The 20540-nt window shown below is 40.8% G+C and overlaps 1 protein-coding gene across 6 annotated transcripts in view; it reads left to right on the forward strand.

Moving 5' to 3' along the window:
- Positions 1 to 20540, forward strand: part of fam172a (family with sequence similarity 172 member A) — a 150659-nt gene that overhangs the window by 105779 nt on the left and 24340 nt on the right. Inside the window, exon 11 of one of the 6 annotated variants that reach the window (XM_034212539.1) lies at positions 18684 to 18727. The exons of 4 other annotated variants lie outside the window; for them this stretch is intronic. In XM_034212539.1, the coding sequence (XP_034068430.1) occupies positions 18684 to 18712 (29 nt within the window). In that variant the 3' untranslated portion in view covers positions 18713 to 18727. Of the gene's footprint in view, positions 1 to 3375; positions 3853 to 18683; positions 18728 to 20540 lie in introns of those variants that run through there. One more of the 6 variants, XM_034212538.1, reaches the window with a different exon arrangement.

Here is a 20540-nt window from a genome sequence, read left to right on the forward strand (position 1 = left end):
ATGAAAGCTGTAATCCTCGACATGACCGTTGATAGGAGATGATGATTGCAGTGTTGTTTTAAGAGTGACACACATGCACGGGCAGGGGCGCCGTAAGGGGGTGAAAAGTTAGGACGATTCTAAGGGCCCGTGACTGACAGGGGCCCAAACTATTTTAGAACATTAAGAAAAAAATGTTTAAGTAACCAATTTGATATCTTTTCATGGGGCACAAAATCCCTGGCGACGCCCCTGCACACGGGCACACACACACACACACACATAGACACAAAAAGGAGTCATAACAGAAATAATATATAGGCTACCTGTTTTTACTTGTTTTTGTGAATGTATTGATTAATACACGTGTACACCTATACAAAACACCCCTTGCCTCCTTGTCTCATCTCACATTTTCTTCATCACTTTGGCAGTCCCGCTTGGTGATTTCATTTTCTTCAAAGTCCCTCTGTGACACCATGGTGAATGTATAGGTCATCTTACACATGCTCCACATGGTAGTGAATACATCTCCAACACTGCTATCTCATCTGGCCCACTAAAACACCAGGTTCCACATGGAAATGTGTGGGTGGCTGGCCTTAACATCTACTAGTGAATCAGCTTCTTGAAATGTCATCTAGTCTTTAATACAAAACCCATACTGTATTTCATGTTGAAATGTCAGTTTTTTTATATGGATGTGTCACTTCTCAGGACTGCTGTCGGTCAAAGACAGCAACCTTTGAGCCGAGATACCGCGGTTTACTTTTTTGAAACTGATAGTAACTGTGGCATGTCTGACATTGTTCTATCAAAGACCTCTTTGACACAACGTCCATCTGTATGTGTGCACTATTGACTTGTGCTCTATTGACTTTGGCTACTTTAACCAAGCTGAATAGATCTGGGTCTCTGGCCTGTTAACAGAGCTGCCAACTCCGCTTGTCTCTGGTCTTTTGGTGGCAGCTTCGGATGTCAAAGGTTGTCTCTGTCGCCTTTGTGTCCTTGGCAGCCTGGCAGGTTTGCAGGCAGCAGCCATTGTGGGGAGAGTCACAGTAGAGCCACAGAGGTGACGAGGTTGAGAGAAGGTTGAGGGAAGGCTGTCAGGGCATCGTGGCCCAATACTTCAATCAACTCACATACAGCTCCCAACAGTCACCTCTCTGCACATTGACTGCTGTTGTCTGAGTTGCTATGGTTAGAATGTGTGTGTGACTCTGTATGACTGTGTAGGTAGGGGTAATCAGAGTTTACCATAAAATGTCTTTGCCACACACAACAAACCAGTGGATTCTTCTTGTCATGCACACACACACGCATGCACATATGCAGACACACACATCACAGTGTGAACCACCGCTCTTGTGTGGAGCCAGACTGAGCCAGGCCTGGGGCGACTCGGATGCTGTGGAGAATGGCATGTGATCAGACACACACATACACAGCAAGATATCTTAAGGCTAAAAGAGTATTGGATGTGTGCTTAAACACGGACACTGGGACTAGTCAGGCAGCATGGTGGGAGAACGGGTTGAAGGACAAGTCTTGCCATTGCTCTTCATCTGTCCTGTGTCTGTTCTTCTCTCTTTCCTTACTCTTGTGCCTCTATACATTTCCCTGTTCCCTTCACTTCTTGCGTTCTGCCTCACTGTGTGTATCAGGGTTGATAATAATGATTGTGTTTTCCATGCTGGTAGACTCTTGGCAGAAGTAGGTAGAGAAAAGTGGATGAAGAGCTAGTCTGCTATTTCTAATCATCTGTGCAACATTGATATACCGAAATGGCAGTCTGACTGTGCTGGGAGGACCCAGTGAGGGATGCAGAATAACGCATAGCAGGGGTGTCCACTTTAGTTTCCATTTCCTGTTTTAAATCTGGATCCATTCCCTTCGCATTTGACTGGCTAGCTTCCCTCCCTTTCAGTTTTTTTTCATGTCTTAATCTTTCCACTCTATTCTTTTCACTCTATTATTTTCCCCCAAAGCAAAATAAATGTGTTCCTTTAAGAAGGTCATTGCTCTGGTGTTTGGCAGTGGCCTGGCACACGAGCAGAATTGTATCAGTTAGGAGCACGCCGAACACAGGGTAAATATGCAGATAAAGTGGAACCAATCTCCTCCTGGAAAAGCTCCTTTTCTGTGTGCATGTGTGTTTGTGGCGGTGTGGAGAAGTTACTTCAAAGACAGACAAATAAGTCCAGGTTGTGGGGTGCTGGTTAAGTGGCGTTGCTGAGGCTTTCCAGAGATGTAATCGATCCAAAAACTACACAGCCATTTAGATGCCAAGAGAAGGATAAACGTAAGATGGGAGAGAACAGGGTGACAAGAACAAGATGGATGAAAACACAGGAAAACCCCAGTCTTACAGTCATTTTTCTTGTAAGGGCTCCTCTGTTTTGTTGCTTAGTTTATTGACTTTTTCATGGTGAGATGGATGATGGGTTGTTTGATCAGTAAAGATGCTTCAACGGCGGGAAAACCCCCTTGCTAATAACACACACATAAGCACGCACATTTGTACACACAACTTCCTCTTGGGTGATTACTCATTGTCCAAGCTGATTATTAATTACAAAGGGAGAGCTCTCTGAAGGTAAACACTGATTAATGGCTAACAAAAGTAAGTTAATGTCTTACCTGTACTTTAATTACCAACCTTGCTCTGTTACAAGCATCCCAACACAAGGCTGTAATTAACCCTAATGGACTGCAGAAAGACACTCACTTTCATTTTCTTTCAGAACATAAATATGCTACTGTATGTCATGTTTTATGTGCCCAGCTTTCTTTGTTTTTCTACTAGGTTTTCCATAGTTAAAAGTGAGGATTTTGTTGAAAGGATTTCTTAATTTTCGTTTCTTGAATGAAGATAGCAGGGAGTTGGCTAGAGAAGTGATGCAATATTGTTAAAGCAATGAGAAATAATTCCGGTGCAATGACATGCGAGGTCACTCTGCCTTTCTTCTTTACCTAAGGCTCATACTTTTGAGGCTCAGAGTTATTAATGTGTCAAGATATCACAGAGACACAAAAGAATGCCTGAGAACAAAAGCTGTTACCTAACACACACACACACACACACACACACACACACACACACACACACACACACACACACACACACTGATTGTCCTGCTTTTACTATGAATGTGCTCTGTCCTGCTGTTGGTTTGACTCGCCTGTAACCCTCACCTCCCTGTTCCACACACCGATTACTGTGACACACATAACAGTGTCTGTATCTCTTCACTACACACACACACACACACACACACACACACACTCACACACGTGAACACACTGACTGATTGATGTTTGTGTGACTTAACGCTTGAAGAGGAAACTTAGGCCCAGTCAAATTAACCTCTTCCCCTCTAACCACTGTTTTTTCAGCTTGGTTGGGTGGAAGTCCGCTGCCTTGATGGAAGATCATGTGAAAATGTGTATGTGTTTGTGTTTTCACAAATGTGTTTTAGTGTTTGCTTAGCCTGAACGGCACACTTTGTGGTAGTGTTGCAGGAAGTAGACAAGAAAACTCTGGTGAACCGGACTCTAACCTCTGACCTGGATTGAGACCGGCTATTGTCTGGGTCACACTTCTGACACACCATATCGTAATGATGTGGAAAATGCTGACACCAAGAACTCTTGACATCTGTCAGAAATTAGTAAAAGCGCTGATTTGTAAGATGTGTTTTTATAAAAGGAGGGACAACACATATAGAATGAAGTATATCTACATGAGGCAAACATATTAACTTTTCTTTAAAACCAAGCTAAGCTAAAATCTGGTTCACAATATAATTGTTGTTGTCAATTATCTGTGTGTCTTCTTCTTGACATGTATGCCAGAGCACTATGGGATTAGTTTTGTATCATAAAGATAAAGCAACACTTTCTCAGAATAAAGCAAAACTATGAGTTTAAAATAAAAATAAAATAAATTTCAAAAATAAAAGTTGCAAACAAATCATTTGTGTAATCATGTAAACTATAAGTATTTTTTCTTTGTTTTAACATCGGTTTTTGTTTGCAGTTCTTGTTTCTTCTTTCTCAATGATCAGACTTTTGCTCTCACTGCAGCTTTCTCTTTTGCGCTCCCTCACTTTTTGTTTGAGATTCTGACACAAACGTCCCAGGTGGGCGGGACTTTCAGGGGTGCGTCCCCATTGGCTACTCAGTTTTTGAGTTACAGCCCAGTCCTCCAGCGATTGTACAGTGCAGGCAGCTGCGGTGCGGTAGCTGAGCGTGGATAGAACACCCGCAGAAGAACCAGCATTTCAATTATTATAATACTACAAGTGAAAATATATGTAAGTATTGATCATTTGTGTTGTTTGTGCTGTACTATACGGTATGTTTCTTTATTGTGTTAAGTGAGAATTAAAGAAAAGCTGTGCTATGAAAGTTAGCTTTTGCTAACTTTAGATCATAGACTGTATATCCATAACAATGCAAGCTAGTTAGCTACAAAGCGAGCAGTGAGTGAGCTTTCAGACACCGGCGCACACTCTCAAACGGACTCGTGTGCCTGACTCTATCAACAGGCTTTCATGATTATGTTTAGATATGCAAGTATAAGCCATGATAGCTTATTTTATTAATATGCTAATTTGATATGAAAATCAATGGAGGCTGAGTTAACTTTGTAGGAAAACCTACCGTCCTACTGCCCCTGAGCTGTGTTTTATTTGTTAACTTCATATTTTTAATTTCCTAGAACATTTATTTTCCTCTCATATTAACAGTGTGGATCATTGAGACAGCGTGGCGTCCAGAGGTCTTATCCCGTTTTCCCACTTCCTCTGAGGGGACAGCATTAGATCGGAGGGGGGGCATGAAGAAAGACCTGCACCATCTTCATCCACGCTGGGCGTTGCTGTTACTTATCACTGGCTCAGTGTCATTTCATTTGACCAAATGTCTTAACATATACATTTAATATATGTTATTATTATCCACCTTTTTGTTGTATGTCCTTTTATTTAAAAAAATATTTGAGACTTAATCTTCTGGTTCAAATTTCAATAAATGTAATTTGTATAATCACTCTTTTGTCTTTATTCTACATGAAAATGTTAGAGATTACATTCAAATCTGTTGATTATTCATAGCTTCCTCAGGCTAGGAATAGTATGTAGAGTTGTTAATGCTAAATGTATATAATTTTCTCACAGGATATAGAATGAGACAACACAGTTTGTATCAATTGTGTATGAATGCTTCAGCTCTTCAGACCAACATAGTAAGATGTGAGCATGTTCCTAATTGTGTTGGTATGCAGCCTAGGTCTGGTCTGTTTAATAAAGCAAATCTGCCACTTTTATATTGTAGAATTTGTCAAATTAAAGCAGTCTTTAATTGTTTGTCCTAAACATAGCAATATATGCTTTTGAAATGTAACATCTCTTTGAAAAAAAAATAGTATACAGTTTATATTGTGCATCACCTTTAGCTTGAAAATACATAGATGTGTTTTTTTTTATCTATAAAATAAATAAATAGACAGAGAGACACTTTATCAATCCCAAATTGGGAAATTATTTAACAGCAGCAGTGTGTTCAGGTATTAAAATATTTAAAGTTGGAATAAAGTATAAACTGCACAACACAAGTATAATGCATGCAGCAATCCATAAGAGAAGTCCGATATGTTCATGAAACCCCCCAGGAGACACCGACACTAACGTGGCCGAGTGGACTCCGGAGTTTGCTGCATGAGCCCACCTGGGACGTTTGTGTCAAAATCTCAAACAAAAAATGAGGGAGCGTAAACGAGAAGAGCTGCAGCGAGAGCAAAAGTCTGATCATTGAGAAAGAAGAAACAAGAACTGCAAACAAAAACCTATGTTAAAACAAAGAAAAAATACTTATAGCTTACATGATTACACAAATGATTTGTTTGCAATTTATAGTTTTATTTTTGAAATTTATTTTATTTTGCTTGACTACGTTTTTTTGTCTTTTAAACTCATAGTTTTGCTTTATTCTGAGAAAGTGTTGCTTTATCTTTATGATACAAAACTAATCCCATACAATGTTGGGAACATGAATGGTCATACACATTGTCCCTGTTATAGAGAAGCACCTGTGAAATAGAACTATGCAATATATTTTACTCTAAACTGCCTTGGCTCGAGTGGTATACCTTGGCACATGATCAAGAGTCTGGTCTATAAGAGATAAACAGAGGATATGAGAGTGTTGACTACACTGAAGATCTAACCTTAAGCTGTAGTTTTCTTTAAGTTTATTTGTTGTTCTTATTAGTATTACGTTTAGAGACAACAGTTCAGCATAAATGAAGAATGAAATTGAAGCTTAAGAGGCAAACTTCTTCTTGAAGAGATAATGGGTTTCAATACCATTTATATTTTACTTTGGCCTCAAGTGTGCTTATACTTTAGATTACCTGGATGTATTAAATGAATCAGGCCATAACATAAATAATGGGTTTTCTCTGCATCTTAGAACATTTTCGATATGTTTACATGTTTTATTTTTGGATTTCGTTTGTGGGCTGCTGCCGTTACGACTAAGACTTGAGATACACACCTGGGCGCCAGAGGAGTTTTGTTTTCAACAACCACAGAGAGGAACATTGAAATGTAGCCCTACATTAAGAACTTTTGCAGGGACCACCATCTTTGAACATCTTTAAAAAAAGGAAACCTTAAAGTCTTGGATGCAGCACTGATCCAAGTGCATTGACAGTTCACATTATTGTTACATGGTGACAGGCCAATCTGTTTTGATATGTAGGTAGCCGTTGCTCAGGGACGTATGCTTTGAACCAAAGACTTGACCACTTTGATTCAATTCTCAGATTCAAATCTGGAGGACTGTCCGTGTTTATTGATCTATTCCTACGCTTTGCTTTCTGTCGGACATGAATCTTCACTCGGATCAGAATCAAAGATATGCTGACATAGTCAATAGACAAGCCTCTGCTACAGGCCCAAGACAAGGGTGTTGCTTTTTTGTTTGTCTTAACTGACAAATGGGAGGAAATGAAGTAGATCAATATTTCTAGCTAATAATTGAACAAGCTTGTCTAAGTTAAACACTATATAATTCTTCAGCAGTGATGTAAGGTTAATGTTTGTTGACTCTTGCATTAGCTTATCTGTTCAGCTCCTTTTAGTTATGTGACAATATCACACTATTGATTTGAAAAACTACATTTATATTAGTAGCAGCAGTTACAATAATAGTATACATGTTTTTTATGTGTGTCATTATTTGCAGTATTTGTGGTTAAATATATAGATTGAACACTATTTCAGACTTTCAATTTATATATTGGGACAGTAATACATATATAATCCAAAGCAATTAGAACCAACCTGAATAGTGTGATTTTTAGTTCATCACATTGACTAACTCGATTTACATCTAAGTAAATGACGTAGAGCAAAACAAATTGCGAGACTGCAGTATCCTAAAGGCTTTTGCAGAAAATAGTCACATCATCTTTTGTGTGTTTTGATTATGTGTTCAACCCATTTGTTTCTACACACCAAGTTATCTGTTAAAAATTAGTTCCATTAGAAAATATTAAAGCATGGACATAAAAAAGCCTTAATGCTGTTGGCTTTAAGATGCTTTTATTATGAGGCATCGATATTCTATAAATATATATGTTTATGTCACTATTGTATATATGAAGGATGCTGTGCTGACAGGATGTGAAGTGTTTTTTATAATCACATCTCACATGCAGGCGATTGTGATTATGCTAACTTGAAGCGTGTCTGGAAAGCTCAGTCTGTGGTCTTCAGTTCACCCCTGCACTAGGTAAAATCTATCCAGGAGGCATTGTATCCTCTCCTTCTTTCTTGTTCTCTACCCATCATCCTGAGGAAAAGAAGAAAGGCGAGAGACGAAAAGGGAAAGAGCCTGGCATGCATAAATGAAAGTTCAACAAGGTTCAATGAAACACTTATACAATTTGCTGCAATATAGTGCGGTTTTATAATCTCATTATCATCTTAGTGCCAGATTTGCCCATGAGGGCCGTTCCGTATTCACTCTTATTAGCTCCTCAGATTTGTCCATTTGTCCTTCTGCTACTCGCCTCGCAGCCAATCACTACGACTGTATCGCTAATAAATACCCCCCTCCTTTTTGTTTTATCTCCTTTTTTTTCATGCCATACCTCCGACTGCTTTATTTATGCCTATTTTTCCTTTTATTTGCTAAGGGGCAAACACTAAGCATTGTATTCAGTAGCCCGCATAGCCGTATATATATTTATTTCTATAGAAGTGGCTTCCATGTAAACATATCTGTATTTACAGCATAAAGTATGTTATTAATTATATTGGATATATTTTTGATTTAAATCCATCCAAATGGGTGAAAGGACATTTTTCACCCACATAAAATTGAAAGGATCAGAGCTCGAGGAATGGCACCACTACAGTTGCACAAGGGGCTGTATTGGTTTACTCTGTTAATGTAAGGCCAGGTACTTTTTCTCTGTGTACACAGGGTCAGATGGGGGAGCTAATGTACAGGGTACAGTAGAGCAGGTCACAGGCTGTTTTAAATCCCCAAGCCTCTGAGCTGCTCTGTGTAGTGTCCATCCCTGGTCACTCAGAGGGCATCCTCAGATTAGTGCTTCACGGACATGGATCTCATTTGCCCATATGGCCTCTTCTCATTGACTCGATATAGGCTCTAATCCTCCCAGCCTTTACCCCTGACCTCGACATGTGACGAACCTCTTGGAAAAAACAACACACAGACCGTGAATTTACCACGTTTGACGGTTATAGGATTGAGTGTAAAAATGAATATCAAAAATATTGATCATCAGTTGAAATTTGGGATTCTGCAGTGGTTACCTGCTCAAAATGGTGTTGTGAAAAAGCAGGAAATACCTTCAACAATATGCTGAATTCGTGTTGCTGTTGACCCGTCTTAGGTGCATTCCCTATTGTGGAATTAATCCAATAAGCCCCAGTGGGGAACGACAAATCCTAACCACTATTAGCATTACTGTATAACTCTTAGCAATCACCTTCATCCTATAGTCTCCTAGTATTACTGAGCCCTCATTAACAAGGTATAACCACCCAACCAGTGTCACAGGGATGCTTTCCATGTTGCAACACCACCCCATATTGGAATTGACCTTGTTTGTGAGAGGATGAGAGGATAACCAAGCCAAGTAGGAAAACCTCACGCAACACATTTGCTTCTCATTGCTGATTAATTCACAGTTAATTTCAATTATTGATGTATGCGTAACTTCAGAAATATATAATCCTATTTCAGTCTTGACATTGTAAATGTCTTGGCATTAAATGTAGTATTCACAGCTTCTTCCACCAGGTGAACTAAGTTGATTGGATAAAGTAGATTAGAGCAGGGAGAGGTTAATCTATTGAGTAATCATATAAAGGTGTCAGAATAAATCCTTATAAATTCAAGCTGCCGAAAAAAATATGCTAATTGAATGCTCCACAGCGTTTTTATTTAAGATTAAGACGCTAGAAGTCATGACAAGGAGGGCAAACTCAGAAATACTGATGGGTGTTTAGTTTGGAAGTTAATGTTATCAACAGCAGCAAACATCCCAATTATATATATAAAATATATTAACACATGTTGACTTTTAGAATGATTGTGCCCTTCAAACGTGATGATTGTAGGTTGAACAGATTGGTATTAACATAAGTGTGTATTAAGTGGAATTGACTCAGTGAACTCACGTTTGAAATGTTTGTTAGCAGCAGAATATAGTAAGTTAGTGTGTCTAGTCTCTGGCCTCATCACTCCCTCCAGATATATTTACATAGAATGAAGAATGATTAAATAACTATCCCCCCATGAACCTACAGGTGGATGCCAGGGTGGTGGTGAGGCTAAACAACCGCCATATTACAGAAACAGGGCATTACTATTATTCTAGTTGAAGTTCACTGTCCGAACTAGCTTGCAGGCTTTGATTAACACACACACACACACACTGAACACCCAGCTACTGAATTGAAGAACTAATGTTGAGATCCAACATCTGCTAATGCTGTCAATTGTCAATGTCATTGTGTACACATTGTAAGTGTGGGAGAGCAAATCGCTCAAATATTTCTTTCTTGAATTTAAACCCACCACTCCTGTTCAGCCAAACCTTTTTGATACATTGTGGCAGTACTTTCACCCCATCTCTTGCGCACAATTAGCTTATAATTAAATGCACTTTTAATATGATTGCTATTAAATAAATAAAAAAACAACAAACAAGGAATCTGTGAGAACGTTTGGAATGCAGATAATTGCCAAAGAGATGATTAGAAAATGAAAGGAAAAATACCCTTGAAAGTCCTTGAATCATAATAAGCCTCAAATCATTATGATTATTTCTTTATTATTTTTTTACTGAGGAAAGAAAGTCACACCTTATTTATATAATTATGTAAACAAAAGTGATGGTAGATTCCACGATCAGCCTGGTTTTGAGTATGCAGTATTGACCTTGGATCCTTCCTCATGCTCCATGTTGACAGATAAAACCTTTATTAACCAGCCATCTCTAGGACAGGAGACAAACCACGCGTGCAACCGATGTTTGCTAGTATTAGAGAAATGTGGCAATTAGAGGATGATTCTTTTTTCTCTGCAGTGATAACACCAAGGAGAAGAAAGGGGTAATAAACACGAGTTGTTTATGGCATAGGAAGCTGCAATTATAAAGTGCTTGGGAAGTTGTTGTGCTTATTGTGCCTGAGAGTAATGAGATAGCCTGGCTGATCCCTCACTGATGCTACAGCTCCTAATCCCCAACCCTCTTTCCTGCTTCTCTTGTTTATCCGCCAACATCCTCTGACCATTGCTGGCCTGTCACCTTTGACTTGCGAGTTAGCTAACTTCTCACCTCCAAAAATGGTCTGGCGCTGTTGAAGCAACAGACCAATAATTGTGTCATAAAGTGCAAGGTAGTTTGTTTTCCTCTGTGTGCAACTTAGAGGGTTTGTCTTACCACCAAACCAATCACTCTGTAAACATTGTAAACACAAGTCTCACTTTTTAAACTGTTTTCTTCATGTGAGTAAAGAACTGACAGTTCAACCCCTTTGGAATATTCTTATATGAGGAACATATTCTGCCTATATCACGAGGTAGTGGAGTCAAACTTGTGTCCACTATAATTGTCATATAATTTCTGTTTATATCTTTTGAGTCACGTTTTGACCATCCCTTAACACTGACATTTGGGTTAATTCCTCTGAGGCCCACTTACTGTGCCAACTTTGAAAAGTCATGTTGAGAGATGTGGTTTTGTAATCTCAGTCTTTATACTTGCGTAAATATGTGTGCCTGCAATCCTGCCTTTACCTACACGTGTGTGTATATCCTCAAGAAGAAGAATGCTGTGCGTACAGGCGTGTTATCTGGGTGACCTAGAGACACACTGGTTATCACCTCTGTGAGCCTCTCAGGGCTAAACTACAAAGCCAGTGGAAAAACACCACTCCTGCCCCCCCCCTGCCAATGCATCTGTGTGATGGTCAGCCAGTATGTCCCCCTACTGCAAGGCTCACCTCCTATCTAATCAACATAGACAGGCCACTTGTCCGCATACACACACATACAAACTAAATGCATGCTCACAGATTCAAACACACACGGACATGCTCAGAGATAGCCCTACACATGTAGACACACTTAGTGATACACCCACGAAAGTGAATGCACACACACATATACACCCACTTACTGATAATCACAGACAAACTCACATTGATTTGGGCCTGCTTAGGCTTCCCAGATATGACTAGGCGGCCCAAAGGGCACAGAAGGGGGTCTAAGGCTAAGTGCTAGACATGCAGATCAGGGAGCGGAGGGCGCCACAAGGTTGGACCTCTATGTCTAAGGGCTTATTAGAAATAAATTGGACCTTCTGACTCTGAGGGAAAGTCACCCTTCCCCACCCTTGAGCTGAGGTCACCTGACCACGGTGTGGCTCTGTCCTTGTTCATACTCTAAGAGCATCTTCAGCTATAGAGGAGACAGTCTGAGATGCAAAAGGGTGGGGTCATTATTCGGAGGTGCTTATTCCAAATCCATCTTTGGCGCCATTTTAATCCCCTTTTGTTTGGCTTATGAAATGCTTTTTTTCTTTCAGAGCGCATGCCAGCCAACCTTCTGAGGTTACATAGTGCAGCTACCCTTTGCCCCCAACCTTGCCCTCTAAGCAACATGTGGCCTGATAACAAAACCCTAAACAAAAGAGGTATATTGCCAGAGCAGAAGAAAGGTGGGGGCTCGCACTTTCTGTCTGCAACACTTCATGAACGCTAAGCAAGGTTGGCACCGACTGTTGGAGCGGAGTCGAGGAGAATCGTGGGGAAGTGAATTGTGTTTGGCACCAGGCGGCTATCAGGCAGTAATTAGTATAGCTAACATCCCAGATGAAGGAGTCAAGTCTAGGTCAGGGTAAAAAACTTCAAGGGTCTTAGCGAGTAAGGGTTGGAAGCCAAGCCATGCCCCCTCCCCTCCCAGAATTGAAGCTTATGCAGTGCCTGCTCAGATTTGCTGAAATCTGTATTGACCTCTGACCTTAAGGTGTTGCAGCCAGTCACATGTCAGGCTGGCTCCTGTGGACCATGCTGGATGTATTCATATTAGATTGGCTCAGTAATTCCGACTCAAGGCCTGCCCAACCGGACCCAACTCAGAGATTTAGTCTTACACACGATGAGGTTTTTGACATAGATGTTACCTCACAGCTTAAACCCATGCGTGGCATTCCTGCCCTGCTCTGGCCCCAGGATCAACCTTTTTGAACCAATCCAACAGTTAAAATAAATGCATGTATGGATAGATTAGATATAAATTGTTTGTTATGTACTACAATTCTTTAAATCACAATATAATCTCTTTGATATGTGGCAAGCTTGGTGTTTATGTTCTGCATAGCGTATGGATGGGTGTGAGGGTCAATGTGCATTAATTCCTGGTTCCTTCAAATATCTATAATCCTCTAATGCAACCCTAATCTCTTTTAATACATTGAATATTAGTTGACAAATCACATGATAATAAAGTGATATGAAAATGTTGCTTTCGAATGATCAAGGATTTAACCCGAGGCTCTAATCGGCACTCAGTTCTTGTTATGTTGACCATGTCATGAGGTTTATGTTGGATGTTGGCCTGTAGCCTTCACACAGCAGGAGCTAAAAACTTGCCAATCTTCCACTAACAACACATAAACACAGCCTTTAGTTAATCTCTAAATGAAACCTAATATATACATTTTATAAATTCTACTCAGGGATTTATTTGTGTTCTTATGTATCAAAGACTTAACTCTGAATAACTTTTGTTTCGAAGGAGTTAAGATAAAAAACGGTTCTACTGCAACAAGGTTTGAACCTTGTGAACTTTGGTGCATTTCATTTATCCTGTGTACTATTTGTGTTGCTTTTCATCTCTTGAATTATGGCCTAGTTTCTGTATCTTGTTTTTAGAAAACATGAGCTAAGCTGTGGTGAGCAAACCAGACAGCCATTAGATCGCTGCACTGTAGGCCTGACCTCTGACCAGCTAAGCCCAAGCCCCATCCCCCTGGTAAACCTCTCACTCAAGCCCCCCCGCCTGCCCGCTCCATGCCCTGCCCTATCCCTGTCCCTTCTTGGAAATGATAATATGAGGTTTGGATCATCCTCCTTGTCTTCCTCCATACTGTAATCCTATTTGCTCCGTCATGTGTTGGTGTTCACAGATGGTGAGTGTGTGTATATGTGTAATGTGTGCATGCGTATGTGGAGGCGGTATGACACCCAGCACACTCACAGCTGTTTGGACTAACTCACTGGCCCCATTGTCTCTCCCACACATCACAGAGAGGGTGGTCCCGCACAAACACACACACAAGGCCATAACCACCCAATCCCCTTGAGGGGGGTTGAACTGAAAATGAGTTTGATATTTCGGGTAACATCCCTATAGAGTTCTAAAGCTCACCCCTCCGTCCTTCACTATCCCTTGCTTCAGTGATTTTCCTCTGTCTCTGCACTGGCTGTAATGAACATGTTAAGCTCAACGACTGAATGAGTGCAAAAAGGGGAAGGAGGATATTGTGTGGGGGAGTTGGGGGCAGGTGGAGGGGGGTTAGTTGGGCGGGAGGCAGTGAGTTCCCACTCATTGTTGAGTCTCGGGCAAAAAGAGAGAGAGAAAGCGCAGCGGGGGGGTGGTCCTTGGCAGCGCTCCAACACTTGGCGTCTCGGCGTCCACATTTAGTTCCAACTGAGTGCCCACAGTGGGCATGGCCGCACTGCCTTCTCTGTGACCTCTCGACCGAGGACCACTGCTTTCCTGTTTCCACCACCCCTTTTGATTTATCCCTTTCTTCTCCCTCTCACTCCCCTCCAACTCCTTTGTATTCTGAAAATGGCTTCATAACAGCCAAAACAGAGATGTTTCTAAATTGATTTGTCAAAGCAATGGGATAGGTTTCTGATCATACAACCAGTGGGACACTTTTGAGGCTGTTTTTTTTTTTTTTTTATATACAGTGCAACCTATCAATCACCTCTTGATCAAAACCAATTACATTTCTGAAGTTCAAAAAAAACTACAGGTGGGATTTTTCTCGTTAATTTGTTGCGTTCAACAAAAGGAAAGATTTGTTTGTGCTTTCATGTGAGTGGTAATTGGGATTTTCCTTTTAAGATAGTGTTAGGTGCCATTTGTAGACTAAATGTTTTAAGTATGTAAAAAGGCAGATCACAGACACAAATCCTTATGTCTGTAGTCAATTTTATTTTGAAAATCTAGCACTTTATATTTTTAATTCAAGGTTGCAAAACATTAATGAGCAATAATACATCTTGGTTTTGGTCTTTAAAAATTATTCAACAGGATTTCATTATTGCAGGAAACATGGTTTGATTGTCCAACGCAGCACAAGTTCTGGGCAGGGAAGTTTTGAACAGGTTAGGGAAGAGGCTATCCGTTTATGAAGAGCTACGATCACAGGCCTTGAGGTGGAAAAGCAAAGGTCACAGGGTTTCTCTTCTTGTTTAACCTTTTTTCCCATACACTTGAGGACTTTCTCTCAAGGTGGTGCCCTTGACACTGGCTAAGAGAATGTTACTGTTGGAGCAATAACACTGTCAAGTGTTGTATGTCTGTTGGGAAGGAAAGGACTTCCGGTGACAAACTCATACTCTTTAAGACAGACGTCTGTCCTTTTCCTGACACCTTTACTGCTATCCATCTATCCTTTCCATCTTTCTTAGGCATGTATCCAAGTCTATCGTTTGTCTAACAACAACCTTATCTTTACTTTTCATTATTTCTCAGAACCTTTTTGATTTTCCAATCTCAGATACATTTATTTGAGATGTTTATATTATGTAATTTCTTAAATTCAGACTTCAAACTAAAATGTAATGTAAAGTTTTACATAATTTCTGCAAGTTCTGCAACATTATTTTTGTGTGTAATTTTAAATATAAGGGTTTAATGCATTTTCTCTTGGACAACTGATTGATTTACTACTTGAATTTCTGGAAACATTGTCATTTGTTCAAATGATACCAAAGCAATGACTGAACTTTTGATTTAGGTCATTTCCCTGTGTATATTTCTTTAAATGTCATTTGAGGCAAAATAGGTTTTGGATCACTTGAAATAATAGAATCCTTAATACAAACGCTTACTTTTTGGTGGTGATGTCCTTGCATTTTTTCTTGTTCAAACAAAATCCATAATTTTGAATTAAAAAAGTGTGTTTCTGATTCAGGATCTGGCCTGTTGTGGTGCTGCACACATTGGAGAAGGTGGGCACCGGGCCAAACCTGGAAGAGTCGATAGCTGTTATACGGGCAAATGCTTGCAGACAAGCAGATTTTGGGAGCCTTAATTAATTGCACCTGTATTGATCTCTATGGGAAATGCTGGTATGATACAAGAATAATTTAAAAAGAAAATAACACTTTGTTGTTGTGGATTGAGGAGGTGGAGGTGAGGTTGTTGGCAGAGGGGGGGGCGAGGGACGTGTTTGTGCAGACTTTGTCAGGATGCAGATAGCGGGATCAAGATTGCGTATTGACGAGATAGGGAGCCGGGTGACTGAGCCACAGAAGCTTGAAATAAACTGTCGGAGGCACACGGCCAGTCATTACAGTGAAGCCGCCTGGCCCTGCTCAACCTTGAGCCAGTCGATAAGCTATTATAACCATGCAAATTGTGGCCAAATCAGAGACCTGACATATTGGTATTATATTACTGTGCAGCCACTGGGTTATGCATCATTATTGGGAGCCAGCAACAATATGCATTATGCTCTTTTGTTGTTTAGTGTGTAGACTCATAAGGGGACAACGCTGCCACATACAAAAGGACAATAATGTTGTGCAATTGTGTTGTGTAGAGGGCAAAATTGAACACCCCAATACATTTTTACATGCCAATCTCTTCTCCCATTTCTTTTTTTTATCAGATTTCTTTCTTTATCTGACTTCACCCCACCCCCCCCCCCCACCCCCTCATTGTCTCTGTTTCTCCTCTTTTAGTGGGGCGGCAGCCTGCCAGGTCATTTACTCTCAGTGACAGTGTGTTGCATTCAGCGGGCGAGAGTTTGGATGATGTAATTTGGGCTAAAGGCTGTGTAAACACTGCTGTGACCTTGGTTTTAGATGTGTCAATAGGGCTGGGTTGTAAAACAGAGAAGAGGATTGTGTGGGATTGTGAACAATGTTCCCTGCCTATGATAGCTGGCAGTCTCTGACTGACTGATGTGATAACCTTAGATACCTCTGTCTTACATCTGACCCAAGTTACACTTCTTTGTTTCTGCTCTCTTTCTCTCTCTTGTCAAAGCTCTCCACTCACCTCAGCTCCACTCCTTTCTCTTTGATATTGGTGTACCTGCTTTCTGTTGAACACTCATTATTCCTTTTTTTCTCTTGTTCTTTCTACACTTCTCTTTCCTCCTTTTGACCCCGTTCTTTCTTTTTTGATAGTAGTGTCCCTGCCCTTCTCCCTGCCGCTTGTCCACTGTCTGCCCTCATCTTCTCTTCTGCCATGGCGCTTTGCTCTTTTTCTGCTGTCATCTGTCCTACGCTGCTCTTCATGAGCTCCAGAGGTCAACACAAGTAAACACTGGCCGACAGCCCAGACAACACAGAGCTATTGATCTGGTTTGGTTGGAGAGGTGATGGGTATCCTGGTGGGTCTCGTAGAGGGTTATGACCTCCAGGTCTAGACTACGTACTGGGTCCTTCAGTCAGGGGAGGTAAGGAAAAAATAAGTCGGTCAATTTTATCAACTAAGAACGCCTTAGGGCTAGCAGGGCTGCAGATGTACAGCTTCAAAATTTGGCTCAGGACATGGTCAAATATTTGTTTAAATCAAACAAATACAGATTTACAGCAATTTCAGTTTAATATTATCTTTCGATAGGTAAAATTAATTATATATCATTATTAAGTTATTACAGCTAAAACAGTAGCACATTTTTATTTTTGATTGAGCCACCTTTTGCCTTTGTGTACAAAAGAACTATTTTGATATTGCACAGCTGCTAGGTATTTTCTTCATGATGTTTTTGTTTCAATTACCAAATGCTATCCTCAGTGAGGGCAAAAGTATTTGTCTTTGTTCGATATGAAAATCTTTAGGGTTAAGCTAACGGTGGGCTAATGAGATGCATTATTGATTTGCTCGGAGGCTTTAAAGACCTATTTGGTTAGTGGTGTGTTAGTCCAGAGTTAAAGGTAGGTCTGGTGGATCAGTGCGTTAGTGAGATTTCATTGTGTTTGTGTTGTTCAAGTTTTCGTTTCCCCACTTCAACCACCTGTCTACTCAATGTTATGAGCAGCAGTGGCTAGTGGTACAATGGTTACTTTCAGTGTAAAAAAAACATTGAAGTAACATTTTTAGGTCATGGTAACAAGGTCTTGCATAATGCATTGTTGTATGGGACCACGGCGTGTGAGACATAAGAGCCACTCTGTGTCCATTGGGCATAGAAGCATAGAAGCATATTCAACAGCTTCAGGGCGGTGCAGCTTATATTTGAGAATACACACATTTGTTCCACCAAGTTCTGCATGCAATGGCTCGCAGATGGGCAGTGATTAATCAGAGAGGTAACTGTGAAGTAGTTTGCAATTAGACTGGAAAGCTCTGAGGCATGCTAATTGAATCAGAAAATTAGCGACAGCTCTGTACTGAGCTGTAATAGGCTAGCTTCAGCTTGCAGCAGGTGCTAGCCCACTCAGCTGTGGAACAAGGTATTTAAGTCACATTAGCAGCAGTAAAAATGTTCCTTGATATGGAACAGTTAGATTTTCTGCTCATTTTCACCGCCCATATCACCAGGATAGCCAAACAGCAAGCAAGTTAGCTCAACCAGCTTTCAGCACAAACATACTGCTGTGACTAAATGTTGAATGGCTACAGAATTAATAGACGAAACATAAAGACATTCATATACAATTTGACATGAAATGAGCTTGATAGTGATCACATATAAAAGGCATATAATGCATTCCTGCATCCAAGCAGTGATAATGTAGAAATCTATTTATATTCTGTTTGCTAACATTGCTATGCTTTTTCAGCACTCTCAATTATTTCCCTTCCTCCTATCACACAGAAGCTGCTCTTCTTCCTTCTCCTCACCTGCTCTTCCCTCATCTGCTAACACTCCCTCTTCCTCCTCCCTCTACCCTCCCCAGGGCTCCTGTTTGCTGACATCTCTCTCTGACACAACATGAGAAAGTGGTGAGAAATTAAAAATTGATCACTTTTGAGCATGGGGTTGCCGTCTCTTCTGCTCTTTGGCAATAAGAGGGAAAGAGAGTTGTAGAGAGGGAGTTGCTTTTGTGGGAAGGCTCTGCAAGCGCAAAAGTTCTTTCAGGGTTTCTGTAGAGTCAGAGTTAAAAAAGAGGGTAAGGGAGCGGTGAAGTGAGGCAGAGAGGGATGTGCAAAGGGGGAGAGAGTGATGTAGAGGTAGAGAATTCCCCAGGCAGGCAGTGTTGTGCCTCGTAGTTTTAGCTTTAAAGCATGCTGCGTGCCACACATACAGTAGGAGCAGAGGCCGTGTGTGTGTGTGTGTGTGTGTGTGTGTGTGTGTGTGTGTGTGTGTGTGTGTGTGTGTGTGTGTGTGTGTGTGTGTGTGTGTGTGTGTGTGTGTGTGTGTGTGTGTGTGTGTGTGTGTGTGTGTGTGTGTGTGTGTGTGTGTGCGTGCGTGCGTGCGTGCGTGCGTGCGTGCGTGTGTGTGTGTGCGTGTGCGTGCGTGTGCGTGCGTGTGCGCTTCTGCATCCTCTTTTCTGCCTGTTGAGCCCCCCACTCCTCCTCAGCATTCCGATCCTGCCCTGGCTCTGATATCTCCATCAGACACGCCTGCCTGCAAACACACAAGCTCACTTCTACACACTAAGATTCACCCACAAGCACAACATGAATATGCATGCTTAGATAAAAATACACAATCACTAAAACATGCTTACATACAAGCCAATGCACATGCTGCTGTGTGCAAGTTTATAAACACATGTTGTTGCTTACATCCCTCCATCACAAACACACTCACAGACACATAAAGCTTTGACACATTTCCAGCTGTGTTTGATCATGCTCATAAGGGTGGTTGTGCCTTCAGTATTGATTTGTGTGTTTTTCCTGTGTTCACATGTTGTGGTGTCTATGCTTATCCTGAAATTAGAGTGGATGGAATGAGGTCTTAGGTTGATGAGAAGCCATCCGCTGTAAACCAATGTCATGCATTGATTTTCCTGGTAATGAGTTCACATAATGTAGACGCGCACAGATGCATTGAAACATACACATATGGTTCATCCACACATTGTCACAAGCACTGCTCTCTTCATGGACACATACATTAAAAAAGGGAATGAGAACATGTGTCTAAATCTATGTTGAGGTTATAAAAATATAATGTCTTGTCATTTTTCAGCATTTCATTTAATCTAATAATGATAACTTGAGAATTGTCAGTACATGTTATAGTTTTTATCTGGTATTGTGGAATGAGAAAGCATATTTTCAATCATTGTGATGGTTTTTGTTCATACCATGCCTCTAAAAGTGGCCGTTGCTAAGAGGCTGATGAAAAAGCCTATGTGTAGCCCAGCTATGGCATCTGCTTTGAAATATTGTTAATATTTGCTGAAGTGGTGCAAGTGCTTTTTTTTGCAAATCGTTCCCTGGCACACATCTGAACTCTGTACTGTTCACCCCTCCCAAATTAGTCAGGAGAGCCCTGCCTTCCTAAAGACTTCTTCTTTATCTTCCTCCCTCTTCCCCTGCTTCTTATTCTCCCCTGCTGAGAGGATAAGGGCACATCCACTCTTAGTCAACTGTAGGGCATTTACACTGAGGTAACAGTAAGGTTAGCTTGATCAGCTTTTAGTTTGGAAACTCTGGCACCTGCAGTGAAATAGGCCCTTAGGCACTTTGGCTTACTACACTGAAACTTTCACTTTCAATGTTTACCTCAACAACCCGGTCATTCTGCATGTGACTGTGCAATCCTTCTTTTTCATCAATTATACAACAGAAAGGAGTGTCTC

This window comes from Gymnodraco acuticeps, unplaced genomic scaffold (assembly GCF_902827175.1).
Source record: "Gymnodraco acuticeps unplaced genomic scaffold, fGymAcu1.1, whole genome shotgun sequence".
In the NCBI taxonomy this organism is placed as follows: Eukaryota; Metazoa; Chordata; class Actinopteri; order Perciformes; family Bathydraconidae; genus Gymnodraco; species Gymnodraco acuticeps.